The sequence below is a fragment of the Argiope bruennichi genome, chromosome 4 (assembly GCF_947563725.1).
Source record: "Argiope bruennichi chromosome 4, qqArgBrue1.1, whole genome shotgun sequence".
Classification (NCBI taxonomy): Eukaryota; Metazoa; Arthropoda; class Arachnida; order Araneae; family Araneidae; genus Argiope; species Argiope bruennichi.
Window position 1 is genome coordinate 117621422 of NC_079154.1, and position 25583 is coordinate 117647004.

General features: G+C 26.5%; 1 protein-coding gene across 2 annotated transcripts; it reads right to left on the reverse strand.

The window, feature by feature from the left end:
* Positions 1-299: 299 nt before the first annotated feature.
* LOC129965571 (SWI/SNF-related matrix-associated actin-dependent regulator of chromatin subfamily B member 1-A-like) lies at positions 300-24818 on the reverse strand. 2 transcript variants are annotated; one of them, XM_056079579.1, is made up of 10 exons: positions 24559-24818; positions 24151-24256; positions 15641-15742; positions 13148-13274; positions 12419-12553; positions 10914-11041; positions 9585-9751; positions 4369-4559; positions 1270-1401; positions 300-441 (listed from the first exon to the last, which is right to left on the reverse strand). In XM_056079579.1, the coding sequence occupies exons 1-10, from the start codon at positions 24637-24639 to the stop codon at positions 402-404; spliced, it is 1209 nt and encodes a 402-aa protein (XP_055935554.1). In that variant the 5' UTR covers positions 24640-24818; the 3' UTR covers positions 300-401. The 2 variants fall into 2 exon arrangements, with proteins under 2 accessions (XP_055935554.1, XP_055935555.1); XM_056079580.1 differs by lacking the exon at positions 15641-15742 and having other exon boundaries at positions 24559-24817.
* Positions 24819-25583: the final 765 nt, after the last annotated feature.

Genomic DNA, 25583 nt, shown 5'->3' on the forward strand with positions numbered 1-25583 from the left:
AATTTGCAAAAATAATTCAGCAGCTATACAAAACCACAAGGTATGGGATAATTTCCTTTAATTCCCATCTAACATCTGGACTTTCAACAAATTGATTTTTTTATTTGAATGTGTAAATCCTTTTATTTTGTCTCATATTAGTAAATTAGATAGCATATGATTACAAGAGCCTATTATTTAAAATAAAGTCCTCTTTAACTGTAAAAATTAGCATTAATTACTGGCATATTTTATAAACAATTGGTTTAATTCAGTTCTAAATCTCGTGAAAATTGTTTTGCCATTTAAGAAAGAAATAATTCACAATGAAAACATTTATTGAATTCAATCACATCTTTTGTACAAGTACAAACATTTCCACAACTTTACATAAATATTTAAAACAATCTCTATACAGCTTTTTACCAGGATGGTGCAGTGTTAGCCAAACGTCTCATTCTCCTACAAAATGAGAGAAAAAGGCTTAATTTTTTCTTTTATTTATCAAAGTGTACAGTATACTCTAAATGATTAAATATAAAAATTTCAAAGTGTAATCAAACTACAGAAGAAAAAAAACATAGCTCATCTATACAGTACAGAACAAAAGTAATATATAGCAAAGGGGATATAATATTAAGGCAACTAGATTTCTATGGCTATATATGAAAATTGTCTTAAAATTACAGATGCAAAAACACTGTCATGACAAAATGAGTAATATTATAATGACTTGCACATACTTGGTATGTATCTATCTTTAAAGAAAAAATCTTTATTTTATCCATCAAAAGCTATACAATATAAAATGTTTAATTACTATTGTTCTTTTAATTGAATGCTTCATCTTTATACTTTCAAATTGGTACAGTTTCTTTAGATATCTCATTAAATTTTTATTCCATTATAAAAATTCTTAAAAAGGGAATTTCTTGTACTCTCTTCAGGGGTGAAGGCAATATTGATATAATTTATATTAGAAAGCAGGGGGAAAAAATTCTAAATTTCATCTAAAACTGCTTAGGTAAACTAGTAGTTAATATATTATAAACTAGTAATTATATACTATCACTTTGGCTATGAAAATATTTTTAAGGTGAATTTTAATAATTCTTTGAGTATTACTTCACCATAACTCCACATTCAATATGCTTTTAGTAAAAGCAAGAATAATAATTGATAAATGGTCTAACTAAACAAAAAAGTCCAACATAAAAAATGAAATATATTAATCAATTACAGTAATAATTCCTTGAAAAAAGTAAGCTTTCTGCCTTATATATATTATACCTAGTATTTCTATCCTGGTCTCTAATTTTCTTCTCCATCTCTGCATCTGTGAGTGTCTCCAGGAATGGACACCACTGATCTGCTTCTGACTGATTTCGATACGGAATGTCAACAGTTGGCAATGGTGCTTCACTACAAAACCATACATGAATGTATAAACTTTACAAGCAATATTTGAAAGTTTTGATAATTTGAATAAAAAGTTTTTATTGGAAACTTTACATGTCTTTAGTAACGTATGACTTTCAGGGATGAAGGTTGAATTTATTTTCAGCATCATATAAACTTTGATTATCTACATCTTTACACTGGCATCTATTATGCAAGATACAGAAATTTGGAATAGGTATTGTCTAGTAATATTTTATCTTTCAAATTTTGTTTATATTAAAATATATTAAGTATTAATATAAGAAATATATATATACAAATAAATTTTCTTTCAAATTGGGCACTACAACAGTTTTAATAGGAGACTAATGGTACAGATAAAAACCTGTGCTAAAAACTCTGAAAAAAGTATTAATAAAAGTAAAAGAAAAAAAACTCTTTCAATAGACTATATTCTGGTATTAGATATATACAACAAGACTTACAAATTCCTGTAGTGGTTTAAAGTTCTTATAAAATTAAGATCAAGACACTTTTGCAGCTACATTTTTGGATCCGAACAGCAAAAGATGAGAGTAAAAAAAAAAAAAAGCATTACTATTTTGGCAAGATGAAGATTAGTTGCACTAAACATAAAAATTTAAAAATACAATATTTATCAAAAAATCATCATAGACTGAATTTTTGTTTTCCATACTTTACTACTTAAGATAAGAAAAGAAGAAAAAATTAGAATATTTCATTATAGAATTGTTAATATTTACAAATTTGAAATATTTAGTTAATATAATAACAATGTATACTACAAATTAACCTACATAAAAAATAATAGCATACTAAAAATCTTCTATGTCTGGGAATTTGCAATATTTTTTTCTTGAATATTTACTATGGTGATTAAAAATGCTCACTTCATTTACCATTTAGAGATCAGTGTTCATTATTGGAAACAACATATAAAAAAATTTTAATGTAAAATTTTTATATTGATTTTATTATATATATATATATATATATATATATATATATATATATATATATATATATATACATATATATATATATATATACATATATATATATATATGCCTTAATTTTGGTGGAAAGATTTATTTTTTTATCAGTAATTTGAAGCATCTGATTTAAAATGTGACAAAATGCCTAATACTGAAATGATATTCTGTAATTAATGTTCTACAAATTATCATGTATATTTCTGAAAGATATTTCCATGTAAAAAGAAAGAAAAAAAGTTCATACAGAAGAACTAATTTTCAGACATGACACAAGCTTGGAGGGGGGGGGGGGAGTTTATAAAATGAAAAGTTCCAAATATAAAAAGCAAGAAGAAAAATAAGTATGATTAACTGAGCAATAAAATGAATACATATGCAAAAAAAGTGCTTGAGAAAATTACAGAAAAATACAAATATAAAAAAATAGCCAAACTAATATAGGATAAAATCTGACTCCACAAACAGTGAAATTCATGTTTCCACAGAAATGTGTCATATTGAAATTAGGATTCATGTTTATAATTTTAGAATCAATGGAATTGATCAGTTGGATAAAATGTTACATTTAACATCATAGCTTAATAATATGAAAGGGTGGTGGAATTTGTCTGTAAATACACTAAATATGACTGTCATCAAAGGGTACTACTACATATAGTAATTCATACAAATGGTAACAAAATCACTAATATGGAGATTCATTAAAACTGGCCTTTCATAAATTAATATGATGAAAGATAGACACCAAATGTTAAAGATGTGTACTGCAGAAGAGTCATTACCTTACAGCAGATGACAACAATGTGCAGAAAAAACATGACCACACATTCGTATAAAAAAATACAGAAGGTGGCATTTCACTGACTGTCCATAGAATACAATTATAAAATACAATCTTCAGCATTTTTTAATATAATTTTCATTCACCTAAATTCAGTAAATTTTCAATTCAGTTCACATTTATTTAGTTACAAAAAATAATAATAGTTACATTACTTATTATTTAGTCTAAATATAACATCGTTCAATTTATAATATCTAGCAAATAAGCTTAGTCACAAATGCCAATTCTTGCATTTTATTACATGTAAACTTTAAAAAGAAAATATTCAAAAAAAAAATTGAAAATAAATTTGGATTTGAATTTGATCTCTAAAAGGTTAAAGTTATACAAAGTTTTAAATATATATAAGGCAATAATCATTTGTATATGTCCACTACAGACTAAAAAAATTAATGGACAGATTTTATTCCAATTTTGCATACAGATAGATATATTTTAGACAGTTTTGTGATAATTAACTAAATGATTTTTTTTTTTATTTATTTAAAAGTATTTTTCATGCCTTTACATTTACTGCCTTGAATCTTTCTTCTTGTCGTATGCCAATGAAGAAAGACTGCCAATTCTTTTCCCATACCAATGAGGCAAGGCCTCGAATGGCCTTGCCTCATTGCCTAATATATAGATATATATATATATTAGTGTTTTATGCGTTGAAAATAAAACATTGTTAAATTAATTAATTTTTTGGTCAGATGCACCTCTAAATTAAAAAGGAATAAAGAAAATTAATAACTTCTAATGTCCATGAACTATAAAGCCATGGAAAATTAAAATTTATTTTCATGTATGTGCAGTGCTATTTATATTTTAACGAGAATGTTAAATTTCACAATGTTTCTTAATGTTCAGTATCAATTGTCATAATTTTGTAGCCATATTTCTTTCTATTAAAAAGGGTATTTTTATTATTTTTAATTTCCTAAAATATTAATTGTAATCCAATCATTTCTTTTTATTTCACTGATTTGGATACTGTGATATTTATTTTTAAGTCAATATTCTCATTTTAATAAAACATTGAAAGATTATGTATATTAAAAATAAATCATGCATTCCATAGTATGACCTTGAGCAAAACCAAAAATATCACCTAATATTTCATAAAAAAAGAAATTATTTAGTTACCTAAAAGCATAGGTTCTTTGATGCCAGGAGAGTTGCCCACGTATACTGTATGCAATAGCAGTGCAGAACTCACCACCAAGACCAAGCTCTGAACACAACTTATTTGCAAACACCTCGGGACTATTTTCCTTTTCTGACATATCCCATTCAAACTGATCAACCAATGATATGTTTCCAACATGAATGTTCAACTAACAAAAGAAATATGAGAGAATTAAAAATACTCATTAAAAGTAAACTTGATTTTAGAATCTATAATGCATCCTGGAAAAGAAAAGGCATAAAAAGATGAAAAGTCAAACTTTATCTTAAAAAATAATCATGTTATAAAGATCTTTAGAGAAAGTCAAAATAAATATTAACATAATAATTTTGATGATAGAAATATGTTATTATGAAATTCACTAGATTTTCCAATTTTATAGAAATAAAAAATAAGGATTGATCATTTTTCACAAACACTGAAGCTATTTAAAATATTTTTTCTGTAGATTACAAATGAAGACCTTACTAACCTTAGACCTTACTTATTATGCTTTCACCGAATATCTAATATTAATTATTTTTATTAATATTATAGAAAAGAAGAATTTTATTATAGAAGAGAAGCAAAGAAGGGGGAGGGGGTGAAAGCATAATACTACCATTTCTTTAACTTTCAACTGTCTGAAAGAAAAAAAAGAAGAAAAAAGACCAAGAACATAAGTAAACAAATTAGAATATTAAAAATCTGCTTACACAGTAAATAAAATTTACAAATTTTTCGGTTTCCTTTTTAAAAATTTGTAATGCAACACCATCAATTATTCAGCTTTATCACTTGTAGTTTTTCAAAACAGAAATTATACAAATTTTGAAATATACAAAATCTAAAGAAGTCCTCGGACTTGTTCAGCAAGAGCAATATCTTTATATTTAATTTCACTAATTTTCTTTTTTCTGTAAAGAGATCAAGAAGATTTAAATTATATTTATGATATTGGTAACAATTTTTCTTTTAATTTTTTAGCTCTTCCTTCTGCCAAACAGGAGATTTTATTGAACAGACTCATTGATATTATCAATTCTTTAATAACATTTTATTGCTTTACTTTTATTTTTGCATGACATCAGCCTTTCAGTATATTCATTTTTGAAAATTCACAGATAATTAAATAAACATTTCCCCTAAAACTGCCAACAGTAAAAATATTTTTAAATAAATCATTAATATTTAACATTGAAATATAATAAACAAACACTTTAAAAAGAAATAACTATGTGAAGAAAAGCAACAATGGCTGAAGTCACTAAATAATAAACTCATGTAATTTCCAAGAATGCAATTAATTATTTATGAAAAGAAATGTTTCCCTATCTAGACAAGCAAAATCAGATTGAAGATACAAGTCAATGAAAAGAATATATTTTCCTTATGCTTCTAGTATTTCCTAAAATTCAGAGAAAACTTTTGACACTGACTTCAGAATTCAATCTGCCAAAGATGAAAGAGCAGATACCTCAAAGAAAAAAAAATTGACAGATCTAGCAAGAGAAAATTTTTTTAATTATCAGAAAGAAAAATAAAGACCTAGATAAAGAGTCAAGCACTTTAGAAGTTTTTATATAGGACCACTAAAAATGTGCATTTTTTAAGACTTTCAAAAAATGCTATGCATCCTGAATAAGATTTCAAAGTACAGGATTAGGCAATTACATTTATGGCTGATCATGTATATCACATGACTGGTGCCTGATAATTTATTTCAATATTCAAAAGTTTGGAAATTAAAAAAAAACATTTAGGGATTAAAATAAAACTTTAATTTAAAAAAAAATCATGCCAATAATGGTGCAGCTAATCCAATATGATAAACTGTAGAACAAAATCTTCGTACGCATAATTTTAGTAATCATGCATTGCAACACACACACACACACACACACGCACACGCACACGCACACGCACACACACACACATATATATATATATATAACCTCTTCAGTCCTGATTTTTTAAAAACTGGTTTAAAAATTTGATTTCAAGATCTTTTACCTTTGTTACATCTCAATGGTATACGAAAAAAAAATTTTGCTGATCAAACAATTTTAAGTCCCATAATTTTAAGGTACACATATCGGGTCTTAAGTAAGTCAAAGCATGCTCAACAAAAAAAAAAATATTTAATTTTCCTGGTTACTTAATAGCTATACTTTTCTTATTCTAAGGCCTTATTAATGAAAAAAATACAAAATTTATTATATTAATAATCTATTAAACCTTATTTTTAAGGAAATTTCATTTTTTTATATATATTACATTTTTATATATATTAAGTAGATACTGCATTTTGAGCACTTGACTCTTCTCCTAGAGTTACATCCTGGGTGCATGCATTTCGATATATACTTATCGTCCATGTAATGTTGCAGATGGCTTGACATATCTAGTCTTATTTCTTTTTTAATTGGGAAGGGACAATTTTTCTTGCTCTTTTAGAGGTATTTTAACCATATGGTGGTAATGAAATCTCCAATTGTCTTGTATTTCCATCATTTGATGACCCTTCTCCTATTAATTTGTCTTCATTGAAAGATGAATTTTTTACTTGTTCTTGGTTTCCTTTATTGCTGATTATGAGAATTCCCTCATATTTTAACAATGACCGAATTATATGCATTTGAAATTGCAATAAGATCATAAGATTTTCACTTTCATTCCTAACAGCTCAGCTTGTCGCTTTGCCACCATTTTATAGTATATCAAGCAATTGACAACTACTAAATCTACAAAATGCTTGAATGCTCGCGTCGGTCGGTTTTTTGTAATTACTGCATACCGGTAATATGCAAAATAATGGTCGATGCCTCCGATATTATGTTTTCATAAAAGCAGATTATTTTATATCAGCTTTTTGTTTCAATTATTTTGTCTATCTTCTGCCTATTCCAATTGACTCATTACCTATACATGTGAATAATAGTCACGGATTTATTATCTTTCTACTTGACAAGGCACATTTGACTATCGTCTGTGACCCATTCATCCTATTTGTCAGGTTTCATTATTTTTGATACATGAAAAATTCCATTGTTTCCCCTAAAATCTATTTTTCCTAAAAGTTCAAAAACCTCCTTTTCAGTTAAAGCCACTTGACGTGAAAAAAAATATTATTAGCTTATAAAATTCTGTATATTCTATACAGGATGTCAGTTTGAAATATCAATTACTAACTTCAAGACAGCTATAAAATTAAATTTCTTACTAAAATTTAAAAATAAATATTTTTAAATTTATATTTTATTACATTACAGAACATAAGAATTATTTAATATAAAAAGATATACAATATATTCAAGGACAAGACATGACAATTTGAAAACAAGCGCTCAAAAGATAAGCAGCGCAATGGATCGCAAGCAGTCAGCAAACCGGCGAGAAAAAGCCCGAGGTACACATATGTGTACCTTAGTTAAATTTGTATTTTCACCGATTCTATTATAGATCACAAGATATAATTTGGTAATGACTTTAACCAGACACTTAATATTTTATAAAAAAAATATACAAGCATTTATTTTAATAATAATTATTAAAAAATGTGCTTATATTTGTTGCGTTTTCTGTTCAATGACAATTTCGTTATGTCTCTAATCAATAGCGATGGATATGAAAAAAAATATCGAACTGTAGCAAACTGTATTGATGCAAAATGGAAGCTAAATTCATAAACGTTAAAATGCATGCATTATTTCGTCAAAATTTAACTTTACCGGATAAGAAAAATGAAAAAAATTGCAGGTACACATATGTGTACCTCGGGACTGAAGAGGTTAAAGAAAGAAAGAAACAAGAGGGAGTAGGCATGCTTTTTAAAAGTTATTGCAATCTTTTTTTTTTTTCTTTACTTTAAAATTTATTTTGTAAATGTAAACAACAAATCAATAATAGATTTGAGTTTTTAAAAAAGTATTACAATTTGCAGTACACAGGTTTGCAGTATGCAACTTATGATACAACAAGAATTCTGATCAATAATAAAAAGAACTTCAGTATTAATATAATGTTCACAAATGCATATTAAGGTGAATAATCTAATATTAGTTGTTTATGCACAAACATTTCCTAATATTAAAAAATTCACTAAAGCTTTTTTGGTTAATTTGTAAACAGCATACAATTATTATTAAAAAACATAACTTTTTAAAAATGCACAGTTATTTTAACTGGTTATAGGTATATGCCCATGAAAAATTCATTTACAAAACAAAATTCCTTTAAAATCTACTTTTTAAATAGAAAAATTATCAAAAAGTAACTACTTTTAAAGAATTACTTCAAAGATTTTACAATGTTTTAGATCTTTCAGCAATAATTATTTTTTGTTTGTATTAGAAACATTTCTAAATTACATTTTTTATCGTCTTGATATATGGAAGAGCAAAAACATTAAAACAGTTTTGATGAAAATGCATGTTTTTGCAAGCAAAAATCTGCTTTCAGAACATTCTAAATACAAATTTAATCTAGTTTTGCTAATCATAAATATAAGGCCAATGAAAAATAAATATGATTAATTAAATAATAAAAAGAGCAAATTTATATAAAATGTGCTTTACATATAAAAATACTGCAGACTTATAACTTAAAAGGAAACCAACTGATCTAAAAAATGATCGAATGAAGAAAATTCAACTCCAAAAATGTTAAATCTGCATTTTTGTTGGTATAATGTATTCATGAAGTGTTGGTACTTTTAATGTTGAATGTAATAAATAGTTGTTTAAAAATTCTAGTTAAATGCCAAATATGGGGCCTCTAATTGTATTTCTAGAAATTCAATTCCAATTAACTAGTTATAACTGTTTACATCACACAACAGCATTTCTTTTAGTTCTTAGAGCACCTTCATTTTTCACTTATATAAAATGAAAGTATTTAGAATTATTTCAGAAAAAAATTGTCAATTATTTATTCAGAAACTTAATTTGACTACATATAATCTTGAAAAAAAAATCCTATCAATAAACATAAAATATAACTTTAACTAATGGGCAAACAAATATAAATTTGGATGAAGTATAATTTTACTATACCAATATAAAACAGTTTGTTATAGTCTGTGTATTTTCTGTAGGCGGATCAAGGTCACATTTTCTACCATGTTACTGGCACCAGACAACCAATAACGAGGTAGACAACCTTGGTAGATGACCATGATAAAAAAAACACCAACCTTTAGAATAACTCTTTGATCAGCTTGTTCATCTAACAGATTATCTGTTGGAAAAGCATCAATTTGTTGTCTTATTGACTGGGCAATGGCAGGTACAAAGGATAGTGGAGGTAAATCCAAATCATCACAAAGAGCTTCTGCAAACTGTTCTGGAGTAATAAGAGATTCTGAAATAAATTCAAAACCATATTAAGAAGTCAAATAAGATAAATTTATATGCTTAAAAATATTCATTTGATATTCAAAATTCAAACTAATGTTCTTAAATGCAAATTAAAAAATGAAAATGTTGCAGATGTCAAATTAAGGGGTATTGCACAATAAGAATATTTTATTCTTCATTAGATATATCTTATAAAATAATCAACTTAATTATCATATGTTTTGATTATAATTCAATGTGAAGTAGTAATGTTTAGGTTTAAAAAAATGTTAGATGCAAGCTCTATTTGATTTAACAAATTAATGTTTTGAACTTTACGATGACACAGAAAAGAAAAAAGCATTAGTACTACTATGAAGATAAAATGACCCTTTTCCATTTTTTGTATCTGTTGTTAACTTTCTGAAAATGGCAGTAATTGAGTCAATTTGCAACTGCAACTGTGCTCCTCAATTCAAATACTCTTTTCTCTGGCCTACAATTATTTTACATAAGAGTGGTTCCATAATTATTACACTTCTTATTAAAGCATTTAGACGGTCCCATTCTTGCTGAGAACATATCTACATACAAAAGAAAACAAATACAATGACATTTTACTATAAGTAAACCCAGTGACAAGTAGTGATCAAATTTTCAATCACAACAGATGTCCAATCTCTTATTTAAAAACAGGGAGGAAGGACTCAAAACTAATTGCTCCAAAACAAAATAAACGGATTAAGGAGAAATGATGCTTTCCAGAAAATTCTAATAAAAGTAATAAATAAAGAAAATTCTAATAATTTACAAAAATATTTTCATATTAAATTACATCAGAAATAATATGATTAAAAATAAAATTTTATTTCAATGAATATCAGAAGTGTTTATCTTCTAAAATGCATGCTAACCTTTCAGAGCCTCTCTTTTTCATAGAATTTTTCAAATAATGCAAATATTTAAAAATTATCAAAATATATCAAACATTTACATACTTCTAATTTAAAATGATTCAGTAGTTTCAATGTTTGATTTGAACATTGATTTACAACCTTTTTACACATACTTAAAACATAACGTTAGCTGATAATAACAGTGAATAGAGTGAATGAAGATGTTCCAAGAATTTTATACAGTTTTTACTTTTACAACACGAAAGTTAAATTAATTATAATGAATAATACCATTTTTGTTCCATGTAAAAGTATCCCTTAATTTGTGGCCTTCAATTTCCATGTCTAAACGGACAGGGACAAGAACTTCAGTTTGTGTTGCATTTTCATGAATTACAGCAGGCTCCAAATCATCATATCTGGAAGAAAAATAAAACTTAAGCACTGAAACTTAAAAAAAAAAAAAAAAAAAAATATTGCTATACATATAAATATACATAAGATTCTTTAATTTAAAAAGAAACAAGTGAGAAGTTCCTTAAAAAATATATTTTATTCTTCATGATGTTAAGGAAATAGTCCAATTTTCATTCATTATCAACATTTGTTTGTAAAAACAATGATTAGCACAATGTTATCAAATTAAATATGAAGCTACAAAAAAGAGGCAGAGAGAAAGTATTTTAAACTTATATAATTTTTATGAATAATACCATGAAGGTAGTATTAGCTAAGGTAGTATTTTGGTTCATTAAATGTTAAAGAATCTCTGGAAAAATGTAAGCCCACATAACTCAAAAATTAAAATGGAACCAGACTTCAAGTGACTAGAAAATAAATTTTTTTTACAGAAATCATATTATATATATATATATACACACATAGAGAGAGAGAGAGAGAGCTTCTATTATTTATCACAAATATACTGCAATAATTCTCTTTGAAATGAAAGTACTAAAGTAAAAAGATATTTTAATAAAAGTACTAACTCAAATCTGCAGCAGCATTGAGATATAAAATTTAAGAGAAATATACAGCAAGAAATCTTATTTGATTTGAAAAAAATTAATTCCAAAATAAATAGAAATCCAAACTGACTGTTCATAGAAATAAAAAAAAATGAAAAAATGACAAAGAGTTTATAAATATTTCAGGGTTGTAGAAAGAACTTCATGAAATGTCATTGCATTTATTATAGATAATTCCAAATTCAATTCAGCTTAAATATATCAATAGTTTTTAAACACATTAGAATCATAATCAAATATTTAAATATGAGAAATAATAAAATATGATGTATTTTTACTGTACTCTCAAGTTGTCCTGAATATAAAATATAGTATTAATTTAACATGCACTTTTCCCATAAAACAAAGAAGTAAAATTTGACAGTGTCATAGAAACGGATGTACAATTATTTTTAATCCTAAAACTTCAACACAATTTCCGTCACTCAAACAAATGTGAGAATGGCTATCCTGATTCTTAATACAATTGTTGCTCTAATTAGTCTCCATATTCTAGATACCAGATTAGATAACTTTCTATAAGTTTCTCATCAGGTAATATAAACTGAACTATTTTCCCACTCCAGTGAACATTAATTTTTAGCACATTGCAAACCCCCCCCCCTCAAAAAAAATATACATAAACATTCGTTTTTCAAAGATTCATTTACAAAGTTAACATATCAACTAGAATTTAAATTCATAAATATTTATAAATCACCATCAAATTTAATTATTTTTTTACTGTAGCCAATCATTCATAAGTATAATATTAGCAATTATACTCACAATAATGGAAAAGTACGGACTTTCTTGTGGCTTATTCTATTTCTATTCACTGGTGTGGAACAGGGTACTGCATCTAAATGATGAGAACTGTTTGGCATTGTTGGCATCCATGAGCTCCTCTTTGCCTTTAACTCTCTAAAATAAAAATAGTATTTATCAAGATCAAAAGAACCAAAAATCATTTCTTTAACAAAAAATGCACTTTTTATCAGAAGTATCTATTACCATAATTTGAAATTTATTGTTTACTAAATGGAGGGATGATTGCTAATAAGGCTGATACTATAATTAAAGCATTCATGTATTCTGAATTAACAGTATTCAAATTAAAATTGCTTATTGAGTTTCTGCTCCAAAATTATTCTGACATTTAAAATTTAACCAAACATTAATTTCAGCCCATGATTTGACTTTCAAGTAATTACTTCATGGTGTTTCTCAATTTCATTGTTTGAAGAATTTTATCACAATCCATGATTTTTATTATTATTTTTTTTTAGTTTATTTTTGCATGCTTTGCTTTAAAAGCTTGTAAGATTCATTTTTTAGAAAACAGAAAAAAATTATAAATTTTAAATTAAAGGAAAATACTAAGATTAGAAGTAACATTTCCAAAAACCTACAGCTTTTAGAATAAAACACAAGACACTTTTTAAACTCCACAAAATTTGACAATTTTCCAAATTTCATAGATTAAAATAACAGAGCCTATTTTTAGGTGGTTCCTACCTTGAAATTGGTGGTTCTGTACTTATAGAGACTGCTCGATACTTTTCATCTTTTCCCTCAAAGATTTCATCAACTTCAGTTGCTCTTAAAAGAGTAATATTAGTTGCAAGACTGTGAGGTCCCAAACCTAGAAAAAAAGAGCATATATAATTTCATTAAGTTTTTCAAATTGCAATTTCAAAATACAAGTAAATTTAGAGATGTCTTTACTGTTTTTTTAAAAAGTGTCTCTGTTTCTATAAAAATACTTTTACATTGTACTAAATAGGACTAATCTTTTTTGAGATGTTGGTTAATTTCCAAACTACCTTTTTTTAATAGTTTTTTAATGATTTATTTTTAATATTCATTTTAATTTTCTAATGAAGACAAGACACCAAGTTATCACCCCCCCCCCTTATGGATTTTTATAATAACTAAGATTACTTTGGCAAAGACATTGTTTGAGCTGCTGCAAGGGCTAAAATATGTACAATAGTATAATAAATAAGGGTGAATTTAGTGATTTTATAAATAATTTATTATCAGAAAATAAAGTTAAAAGAAATCAAGACCAGGCCAAAATAAATAAATAAATAAATAAAAAAGAAGGTTAGTTTTCAAGGAAAAAACACAAAGGAAAACTCAGACACTCCATACTGGACTTGCAAATACACAAATACAAAACTCTAAACTGTACATACATCAAACCTTGTGACAAAAATCATTCTCAATAAAAAATCAAATATACCTTCTAAAATGTAAAAACTTGTAAAGAAAAACTTTCTAACATTTGGCCATGAAAATCTTTTGTTACAAGTTCATGTCCATCTTTAAAAGAAAATGGAATAAAACATAGAAATTAAAATACATGATACTTGCATGTGTAAAAAAGTGCTGTAATGTGCAATAAGTGAAAACGCAAAGAACAGACTGAATAAAGAGAAATATTTTATTAAAGACAGACAAAGAAAACAGATAAAAGTTAATACAGAAATATTTACAATACATACAAAAAGCATAAGCAGTGCAGTTTAAAAAAACTAAAAAAAAGAACATAAAATAGCATATCAGACAAAGCAAGTTCATAAAGTGCAGTAAAAATTATAAAATAACTAAAAATGACAAACACATTATAGCTTATTTTTCTTCACACTCATGTCTTTTTCTTAAATAAATATAACAAATGATTAACTATATATTCTCGCAATGCTTAGATATAATCTTAACTTAAATACAGCAAGCAGTAGCTATTAAATAGCAAATAGAAAGCACGTGAAGATAAATAGGCATTTCTTGCAGTGTTAATAGCTACTAACTTTCGGAGGAAAACCATCTGCATATGAAGTGTAATATCAGATCAGTAACTGACAAATCAGCACTTCAGTTCGTGGTATCCTTCAATGAGAAAAATACATTAATATGCTAGTGTCTGAAAAAAAAAAACCTTCATATCCAATAACTCCTGAACAAATAAAACTTTCATTTTCTCAAATGTAAACATTTAAAATGGTACATTGGTTTGATGTTTTATTTTTATAAATAAGTGCAGTCTACAAAAAAATAAAAATAATAATATGTGACTACAATATGTAAAACAATTCTAAAATATCTGACAAAAAATTAATAGCAGATAAAGGAGACAGAAATAACAGATTTTGTAATGGGACATGTGATCAGAAATAGCGAGGATACAATAGTTAATGCTCAAGCCATGTTCATACATCTTTGCTAATAATTATCAACATTTGATGCATAACAGCCTATGTGGTTTAAAACCACATGACTGGAATGATCCGAGGGACTGGTATGACATACAACTGTTCAGGTTATGCACAACTGCTTAGAAAAATCATACATTCTAAATAGGCTACATCTTTAGTATCTTTCAATTAAAATATCATCGTTTCCATTGCTTTCTCTAACATAATAGCAATTTAAGATAGATTCTTCATGCATTGATGAGCAAAAATCTAGGCACAAATAATCTTTCACAAGGAGGAACTAAGCAAGCTATGCCTATATTTACAATTATGATAAAAAATCTACTTATTTCAGTTCTCCCTACTTGCCATTTAATTTTTAATAAATACTTTTGTACCACCCTGTGTGTAATTGGAATTAAACACAAAAACATAGCAGTATTGTAGTCACACAGCAGAGAAATAACTTGACTGAATATTGCTATTGTACAACTTGGAAGTACATAGAAATTTTAATGGTTTTAAAAGTAAATAAAAAGAATATTAATAAACAGTAAATCAGAAGACAATTAGTATGAAAAGGTATATATAAACATACCTTTCAATAAAATTAGACTGCAAGTTTTAGTGACAGAGAAGGAAAGCATAGAAGTTACCTAATTTGTTGCAACAGAACAAAAAAAATTTAAAAATTTATAAAAGAATCGGAGTTTTAATAACAGAAGTGTTTATATGTGGAATGTGTGAAAAACTACTTTATATTTTGTACTACAAGAGTTTTAGGGCATGTCATTATATTCAATACTGTTACCTTTCAAATCTGGTTGTAAGTTAGGGTCTTCAGGATTAATTGTTCCAGCTTTCTTAAGTAGTCTGTTTTTGGCATCAATTCCCATAGTTCTTGTAGACAGACCTACAATTAAAGATTTAGACATCGTTCATAGGGCTACTGTTCTTTATGTAAATAAGTATTTTTAATCTAGGTAGCTGTATCAGGAGCAATAGTGGTAAATGCTCTGAAATATTTTTTTAATATATAATTTAAGTGATTTTTGAAGGATTTTGTTTAATAAGATGTGTGTTTCTGTTGCCTGTTTAGTGAAATAATAATAAATGCATCTTTATGCAAAGATTCTCTGTCACTTCCGCTACATTTCAAATTGAGAAAAAAAAAAGACACAAAAGAAAGCAATTTCTTTTTATACGTGCATATTTTATAGAAAAATATAATATAGAAAATATCAAAATGAAAATAGAAAACACCTTTCAATACTTAGTGCCAGAAAGCCCTAAACAAGCAAAATATAATTCACATAGAAAATCAAGAAGAAAAAGCATTATAGAATTTGTTTTTTTATCAATAAAAGTATCAAACAAATAAATAAGCCTCAGTAATAGTAAATTTTAAAAATTAAAATGAAGGGTAAAATTTTTAAAAGCTAAGATAAATATCATTTATTTATTGTTGAGTGCAAAAAATATAATGGTTCCCTAAATATTACTACAAGAGATATACCAGTTTTTAAATTAAAAAAGTATGTTACTAGAAATCTGTACTATAATCATGAACTAATATGTTACTAGAATTCAATGAATAATTTTTGGAAAGGAAATCTTTAAATGTAAATAATGATATAGAATCTACATTACCAGCTATTATATAAATATTCAAATCTATTTTATTGCTTAATCTTAATACTATTAAGTAGAAAATACTAAAATAACATTAATCAATTAACTGTAAATAATTTTAATTTACTGAAGATAAAAGAAACAGCCAATTCTAATTAAAAGAAATTATACTTAAGAGCAGAAGCTGTGCAGTGAGTAAAACAGAAACATGTTTAATAAACATGCAAATTATTCTGGCTTAAAAAATAAAATTTTAAAAACTTACCTTTTTTTTATTTTGCTTGATGATAAATGAAGGCAGCAAATCAAGCTCTTCATTATCACATTCAAATCACAATGGAATTCAAAAATTAGAAATATCTAATACCTCCCACGTTATGCATTTTCTTAAATAATTAAGATCAAATGTGATTCATGATAAAGAGAATATATATATAACATTTGAACTAATTAATTTAATATTTGGTAATGATGATGATGGTAATTAATATATTACAAATTTCAATGATATAAAGGACATTTTAAAAATTGTCCAATGGTATGTAGATTCAGTATATTTAAAATTAATATAAACTTATTCATAATGAAAAATTAATAGCTGTATGACAAATTTAAGAGTATACATTTCAGAATATAGGATAACTAAGTTTAGGCGCAGGGGGGGGGGGGTAATCAAGGACAGAAATATCTGGTAAAATTGTTATATTTTCAAAACCATCTTATATCAGTTATTCCAAAAATGTCTACCTCAGAATTTTGGGCAATATTCACTTTTTCCAAGAATGTTACAATACAGGGTGTTTATAAAGTCCCGGACCCATTTTGATGTTTAATAACTCATAAAATAATAAAGATATAAACACACTTATGACATTTATTGATGGAATAACTCATATATTTTCCTTTTCAGGTTTGAATATTTTTACTTTTGTAAATATCGTCTGCGTGTGTGGTTAATTTCAGATAATTTCATTTTCCAGTCTAAATATCTGTACTTTTCTAAATATTGTCTGCTTATTAATTGCATTTTTCTCTCTTTTGTTTTTGTCAACTATTGCAATGTTATGTTTACTTTTGATGTGTTTGTTCTATGTAGTACTTTTGTATGTGATGTTTTATTCGAGCGGATATTAAGGAGAATGCATACACCACAAGAGAAAGCACAGATTTTATGGTGGTTCATAGAAATGAAATCGATAGTGCAAGCACAGAGAAATTTCAGAATTGACCAAAAAGATCCTCCATCCAAAAACAGCATCTTGCGGTGGAAAAAGAATTTTCTAGAAATTGGAAGTATCGAAGATAAGAAACGTTCCAGACGTCCTTGCACAAGTGATTTTGATGTTGAGCGTGTCAGAGAGACATTTTTACACAATCCTAGAATATCAGCGGCAACAGAATTGGATATGCCAATTTCGACGATGTACAAGGTTATTAAGAAAAAATTAAGACTGCATGCATACAAAGTTCAAATTGTTCAAGTTTTGGAACCGAACGATAGGCCTAGGAGGATGGCCTTTGCAACAGATATGCTAAGGAGGATAGAAGATGCTGGTGATTTTCTGAAGAGCATAATGTTCTCCGATGAAGCATCCTTTCATGTTTCTGGCATTGTTAATCGCCATAAAGTGCGCAAATGGCTCTGTGGATGCCGACATGCTTGTCGCTACCTGGCGTGAAATTGACTATCAACTTGATATTCTCCGTGCGACGAAGGGGGCACACGTGGAAGTTCATTGACAAGGGTCATGAAACTTTTTGAGTCTATTTAACCATTTATGTTATTAATTTTATTCTATCTTTATTATTTTATGAGTTATTAAACATCAAAATGGGTGCGGGACTTTATAAACACCCTGTATATTAAATAAATTTAATTATATGTTTCCATTTCATGGAGGCAATATTATAGTTTTAACAAGCTCTGCTAGACGTGTCATGCTTTGTTTTTATTTTGATAACCAACTAGCCCACCAGAATTATTGATTGTATAATCTTTCACCCAAATATTTTGTACGTAAATTAGTCTTGATAGCTTTCTCAATAAAATATTTTTTTTACATTTCAAATTTTAATAGTCATTTCACTCATATTATTTAAAAAGCCTTATACAAACATGTTTATTGCATTACAAACTCTCTAATTTTCTATTATTTCACCAAAAATTTGAAACCTAGTTTTGTATGAGAAGTTATTAAACTTCAACTAATTCAGAAACTGCTTGCTAAATTGAAGTACATTCATTAAAAATAGAAAGAAAGAAAGAAGAAACATTCGGCATTGAAGTTTTATACATACTACAGAATATACATCATAATTTATACAATATACCAGAGGCATATTCAATAAAATTTTCTTTGATTAAAAAAATTCAATATACGTCAATAAGAAAGCAAGACCAAACTAAATGAACAATTAAAAAAAATTAAATTGTGAATTGAAAAATATATTAGTGCTTGCTTCCAAAATTAAACTTGAACTACAGTATTAGAGTATTAAAATATTTTATTAGAATGTTTAAGCAGAAACCGATATAGAAAAATAAGTTAAATCTTCATAGTTTGAGCATCAAAAAAGAAAGAGAGGGAAGGGGAACCAAGATACAGTATTAAAAACAAGAATGAAAAAGATTTGGATTTAATTTACAATAATGGAAATATTATAAAATTATGTAAAAGTTAAATTTTTAAAGATTATAACATAAAAATGCTGACATTTCAATCAATTAAAAATCTAGCTGAAAAATTAAAAAAAAAAAATGGTGCACACTTGCAATTTTTAAAGCATATATTTGATAATTTTGATAACTCTAAATCAAATGGTTTGCCGAGTACAAACACATTCTCCTTTATTATTAGTAAAGAGCCATTCTATTTCTGACTGTTCATCTTTTATTACGCTCAATTTAATTCCATTAATTTAAAAAAATGTCAGCGAAAATCCTTTCCATACTGATTAGTGTAGTAAAATTTGTTCCATAAATTATTATAAGATCTAAAACATGCTTTATTTATCTTTTTCTAATTTAGGAGAAAACTGTTGCCTCTTTTGTAAAGATTTTTTGTGGGAACTTAAAATAGTATGTATTCCTTGAAAAATCTGGATCCATCAAAAGGTTCAAGAATTAGTGAAATCAAAGAATCACTGCCTTGCTTCATAAATTAAAATTTACATACGGGCATTTACGAGAATTATTAGAATTTATTACACTCCAATACCACTTAAAATTCACATTTAATGAGCATCATTCATATTGCTGAACTTTTAAACAAAGATTGATTACTAATCATATTAAGGATGTACATATATCTTTCTTGTATTTTTATGGAAGTAATTTGTTCCGTAATTCCATCTGAAATTCATTTTCTTACGACCTAAAATGTATACTATTAAAATTTGGCATTCTTATATTCACTGGAGCTTGTTTTCATTTAATATTGATACAAAAATATTTTTGAGTTTAAAAAAACATTATTGTACTTTTAAATGAAAATAAAAATTTTGGATTCTTCTGACACATTTCTGAAAGAAAATACAAAATTTTAAAAATCTTATATCCATAGTTAGAATATTTACAGAAGTGCTGAAATATTTTTTAAAAAAATCTGGGGAAATTAATGAAATCCACAATTTAAAAGGCATAATGCTAAATTAAATGTAAAGCATAATTCAAAGGCACTTTCCATTAGATGAGCTTTAATCTTTAACAAAAGTGAATGTTGGTACTATGTTGTTTGAACCAATAAATAATGCTAAAAGTTTCTGATAAAATTTTCAATAAGATCTGGCAGATTCAAAATTTCATCCATATTAACCACAGTTAAGTGCATTAAAAATGTATGCATATCAATCCAAATCTTCATTTTAGTACAATCGATGTGTAACTTATAATCAAATAAAAATAAAATCTTTTTCATTTTATTATTATTATTGTAAAATTTGCTACGCAACCATCTGTGTTGCATTCAACGCATAAATGCTTCATTGCTTGACTTTAAAAAAAGAGTCTTTAAAAACTGAATTTTGCAGTTAACTGAAATACTGATAAACTAATATAAAATATTTTATTACAAATGCTGCAAATATAAATGGGGGGAAAATATACATTCATGAAGTTTTTTCAAATAAACAGACTAAGATAATGTAGAAATACAATGGTTTTCCAATTAAGAAGAAATTATTTCAAAGAAGAAAATTTATTTATCCACGAAATAATTGCTATTAGAAAACATTTATTAGGAAAAAATAATTAAAGATATTTCCTTAGAAAATTCATCTTTCTGATACAGCAAATATATAACTAGCATGTATGTGTCTATTATAATTTCTGAATATTTTCTTCAATGCGAAATGCAGCAGTTAGTAAAAGATAACATTTCTTGAAGTAATTTAGATTTTAATATGGTATTTGGCAGATGGAGAGAAAATGATTATGAAAGATCTTAATATTATAACATTCCATGCAACAAAAAGCCACTGAAATTGAAACAAATAATCAGGAAAATCACTTAAACCTTTATCCATTATACACTAAACAAATTTCAGAAATTAAATTATAAACACATGATATTTTAATGAGCACACAAAGACATTTAAAAGATTTTCATGGGCCAAATGTTTGAAAGCATATGACCAAATATAAATGGGATTTTAAATAATTTCTCATACACTTAATAAAAATATAAAAAAATAAAGTGTATACATAAAAATAATACCCTATGACTTAGAAGGCATACAAAAAATTCTCTGTCAGAGGCACAATTAACCAAATTTCATGTTTTTATTGAATACTTTTTATTAACTTTGATACAAGTACGTATTGACTTAACACCTAACCTATTATTAAATTAAATGAATAATGTAAGTTTTTGAATTTTGTTAATAAGACAAAAACTAAAAATTATTCCATAAAATCTCAGTTCTTTTTTGTGTCAGTTACCAAAATGATTGCAAAATATAGCACCTATACTTGTGAAACAACAGAATTTTCCAACACTAAACAATTGGCACATTTTGATACATCTTGATTGCTCTGAAGTCAGTGGAAAAGTACTTGATTTCTTTAACACTTTGTTCAGATATTTTGTCTTGAGTGTATTATATTCTTAAAAAGTTTACAAATAACTATACAGCATTGATAGAGCACATCTTAAATATGAACTTCAGTGAGGGAAAAAAATATGTACTAAAAACCAAACATCTGTACTTATTTCGTACATTACTTAATGTGAATAATCTTCTTGAATACATAAAGATATCTTTACATCCCCCCCCCTTAAAAATAAAGCTGAATATGAAAGATGCATATATGTAATTCTTGAAATATTTATATTCAGACAAATTAATATTATTTAAAGAAACTTTTTTTGGAGAATTGCATGCTCGAAATAATTTAGATTATGCTGTTTTAATTAAATGGCAATATACTCACATCAACTAATGAATTCAAGAATTTACAAAATAAACACAAAAGGAAAAAAGATTAGAAAGCAATAGATTTTAATTTCTGTTTTTCAGTATAACAAAAAGTATCTTATAAAAAAAGTTTCACAATGAAGAAAATTAAAATATTTTTTTCTAAATTAAATTCAGTGGCGCGACAGCCCATGTGGGCCAAGGCCTACAGTGCTCATATCTGCTTTCTTGACTGGGGTGCAAGGCACATCCCCAGTATTTAGTTCCCAAGCATGCTTGGTCCTCAGTTTATTGCCTCACGGAAGGAATGGAAGGCTGAGTCAACCTGGCCCAGCCCGAGGATCGAACCTCGGACCTTTGTGTTGGGAGCGCAAAGCACTACCACTACGCTTTAAAATATTTTTTCACATCAAATCACTTCTTACAATGGACTAATATAACTATATCTTGACAGACATGATCCTAGTAAAATTAAATATTGTAAAGATTATGACATTTTAAAGAGAAACAAAATAATCAGGACTTAAAAAAATTAACCTTTAAAAATGTTGGCAATGCTAACAAAATATTTCAAAAATGTGGAAAAGCGCACGTCTCCAAAAAAATCCTTATTATTATTATAATGATTTAGTAACATAAAAATAATTGAATAAAAGAAAAAAATAATTATATTTTGTTTTGTTCTATAAGGAGATTTTAAAAAGTTTGCTTCCATAAAATTATACATAGTTGAAATCCTCTGCCCTGACAGTAAAATACATTAAAAATGAAAAAGCTTTTTGGAAAAGAATGGTATAACTTTTTTTCAGATTTTACAAAAAATAAATGTGAATTCTAAATTTTGCTAAAATGTTATGTTGAGGTTAACTATTTCTCAACTGCCTTAATACTTATTGTCTACTCATATTATATAAATGTGTGAAAGGATCTTGAGAACATTATTAAATAAGTACGTAATTCAACTGATGTATAGAATTATAAAAGGTAACAGAACTTGTCAAAATTAAGGAGAATTTTAAGAAAAGAGGATAGGATCGTCTGTTCTACAGGAGTGGAGAACACAGTAAATTCAAATAATAAAGAATTCACATTCATGAAAAGTTTCCACCATATCTTAAAATGAATGATAAGCAATTGTAATAAAGGGTTACTAAGACAATGAAGGTAATCCTATTTATTTTGGAATATTCCTTGTGTATCACAATCATGTAGGCACAACAATAACTCCAATAATTTGGATAGAAAGGAGATTTCTTTCCTAACAAATACTCAACTTAGAATAAATTTAACTGAGAATTTCATCACTAATAAAAAAGTCATAACTTTAAAATATTAAATGAATTTCAACCTTTTTATAGTATTACAAATTTTAAAGATGTTAGAAGATATTTAAGCATTCCTTAAAACATCTTTTTAAATTAGTGAAGAAAATCTCATCATAGAAAAGATATATGTTGCTCAGATTAGACCTCAAAAAGATTAAAAAACAATTTATAATTTATATAACATTTAAACAATTGATCACTGTTTTAGTAATGCAAAATGCTACTAAGATTATAAATAAAAGAGAATGCAATGAACAAAGTGAATGTATGCAGATGAGAAAAATGTTCAATACATGAAAGTCAATAAGAAACAGGTTAATTTTCAATTAAATGGATCATACAAAATCTAAATTCATAACTTCTTGTGTCAAAATAAAGTAACGAGATTTTGAATACACAAAGAATCGAGCCTTTTAAATTTAATTAAAGTAAAAAATTAAATTTTGAATGTGCAATACATATGTTTTCATTGCATCTTCACAAAAGATATTTGCACATTATCATTCAAGTTCTAAATTTTATGCAACAAACATAAGAAAGAATTATTATTATAAATATTTAAAGAATTATTTAATATTCACCAGCTTGTTCTTAATATGCTGAATCTTGCATTACAGTTAAGCTTGAAAGGCTGTAACTTATTCGTTCAAACATTTTCATAAAAAAATATTCTCATACATTACTCTTTGCATTATACAATTTTGATTATTTATTTAAAACCACATCAAAATATTAAAAACTATTTAATCAAATAGTAGTCTGCAAACATTGTGGAAATAAAGAGTTTGAATATAGAGCAGTGCATACATATGTTGACTCTGTTCTTTGATCATGTTTATAAAACATTTCCAAAAGATATATTTTTAACACAGGGAGAAAATCATTAATTTAACACATATTTCAAAAATAGCAAATGTCATTTTAATTTTGAACTAAGCAAAATATTTACCAAGTGAGGCAATTTTTCGCCTTTCGTCAACAGTTACCAACCGTCGCCACAAAGACGGATATCGTTTGTAAAGGGATCCTCTGAACATTCGTAAATAATTTCCAACCTGAAATAAAACAATTAAAAATAAAATACTTTAAAATCATACAGAAATTCTGAAACATAAAGTTAATGAGAAAACGTAGAATTTATAAGTCATATTACATTTATTCGATAACTTCAAATGTTTTACAAATGAGATTGTTTTAAAAAATGGAGTTGCAATTGTAAATCTAATTAAAATGTTTGCAAAATTTAATATAATGGTGTATTAAAAACATTTCTAAAAATGCATTTCATCAAAACTACTGAATTATTTCATTTAATGAAATATTTAAGATGGATAAATTGTAAGCAACTAAAACTTACCTCAGATCCAATGTAATAAAATTCACCATTTTCTTCGAGCTGAAAGGCAATGGGTTTCTCTCCAAATGTTCTCATGGTCATATTGCTATCAGGTTTTCAACTTAATACAATCTTACAACACAATTAAAATTTAGAAAGAATAAGTAAATTGAAGAAAATAAACTTGACAATATTACGGAAACAAATACCGTTTCCACAAAGACGTCCAATTACAATTTCTGAGCGTCTGCAATTTTGTTTTATTATTGTTTGCTTTTTTTATCTATAATATCAAAGCCTTTTCAGGAATGGCAACGGTGTAATCAGGGCATTTCAACTAATGTCGCTCTAGAGGTAAGAGGGTTCATAAAAGAACTCAGGTATAAATAGCTCCTTTCTGAATTATTTGTAACTAATTAATAATGTAAATTAAGGCTAGACACGGTTCAAGAGATTTTTTTTTGTAAATTTATGAAATTTTGTGTCACATCAATAAATCTGGTTGAAGTGAAGTAACTTATTTTCAAATAAACATGTGATTAAAAGAAATCCGAAAACAAGAAAAAGATTTGTCAGATTATTTTAATTTATCCGACAATTAGAAAAAACAATTCATTTTTAATTTTCAGAAGTTATCTTCAATAGTTTTAATTTGTTTCATTACTGTTAAAGGAATAATGGTCAATTCTTTCATCATAGCAGATTTAAATTCGCAAGTTCTGTATTCATCTGTATTTAATTTCTTAGATGATGCAAGTTCAAGAGAAGAATTACTTAATTACTTCGTTGAAAAAGTAAAAAAAGAATATGATTTTAATATAGCAGTTTCAAATAATCGTGGCATGGATTTTTCTGAAAACTCAGGAGTAGACACGGAATCGAAGGGAATATTTAATGCCAAAATAAAAAATGTGCAGAAATCGATAGTTTGGCATTCATATTGTGGTTGTTTATACATCCTTGTATGTGATATTACAGAAAATAGAATTTTAGCAGCCAGTACTTTATTTTCTATTATAAGAACTCTTAGAGATTTGTTGCCAAAA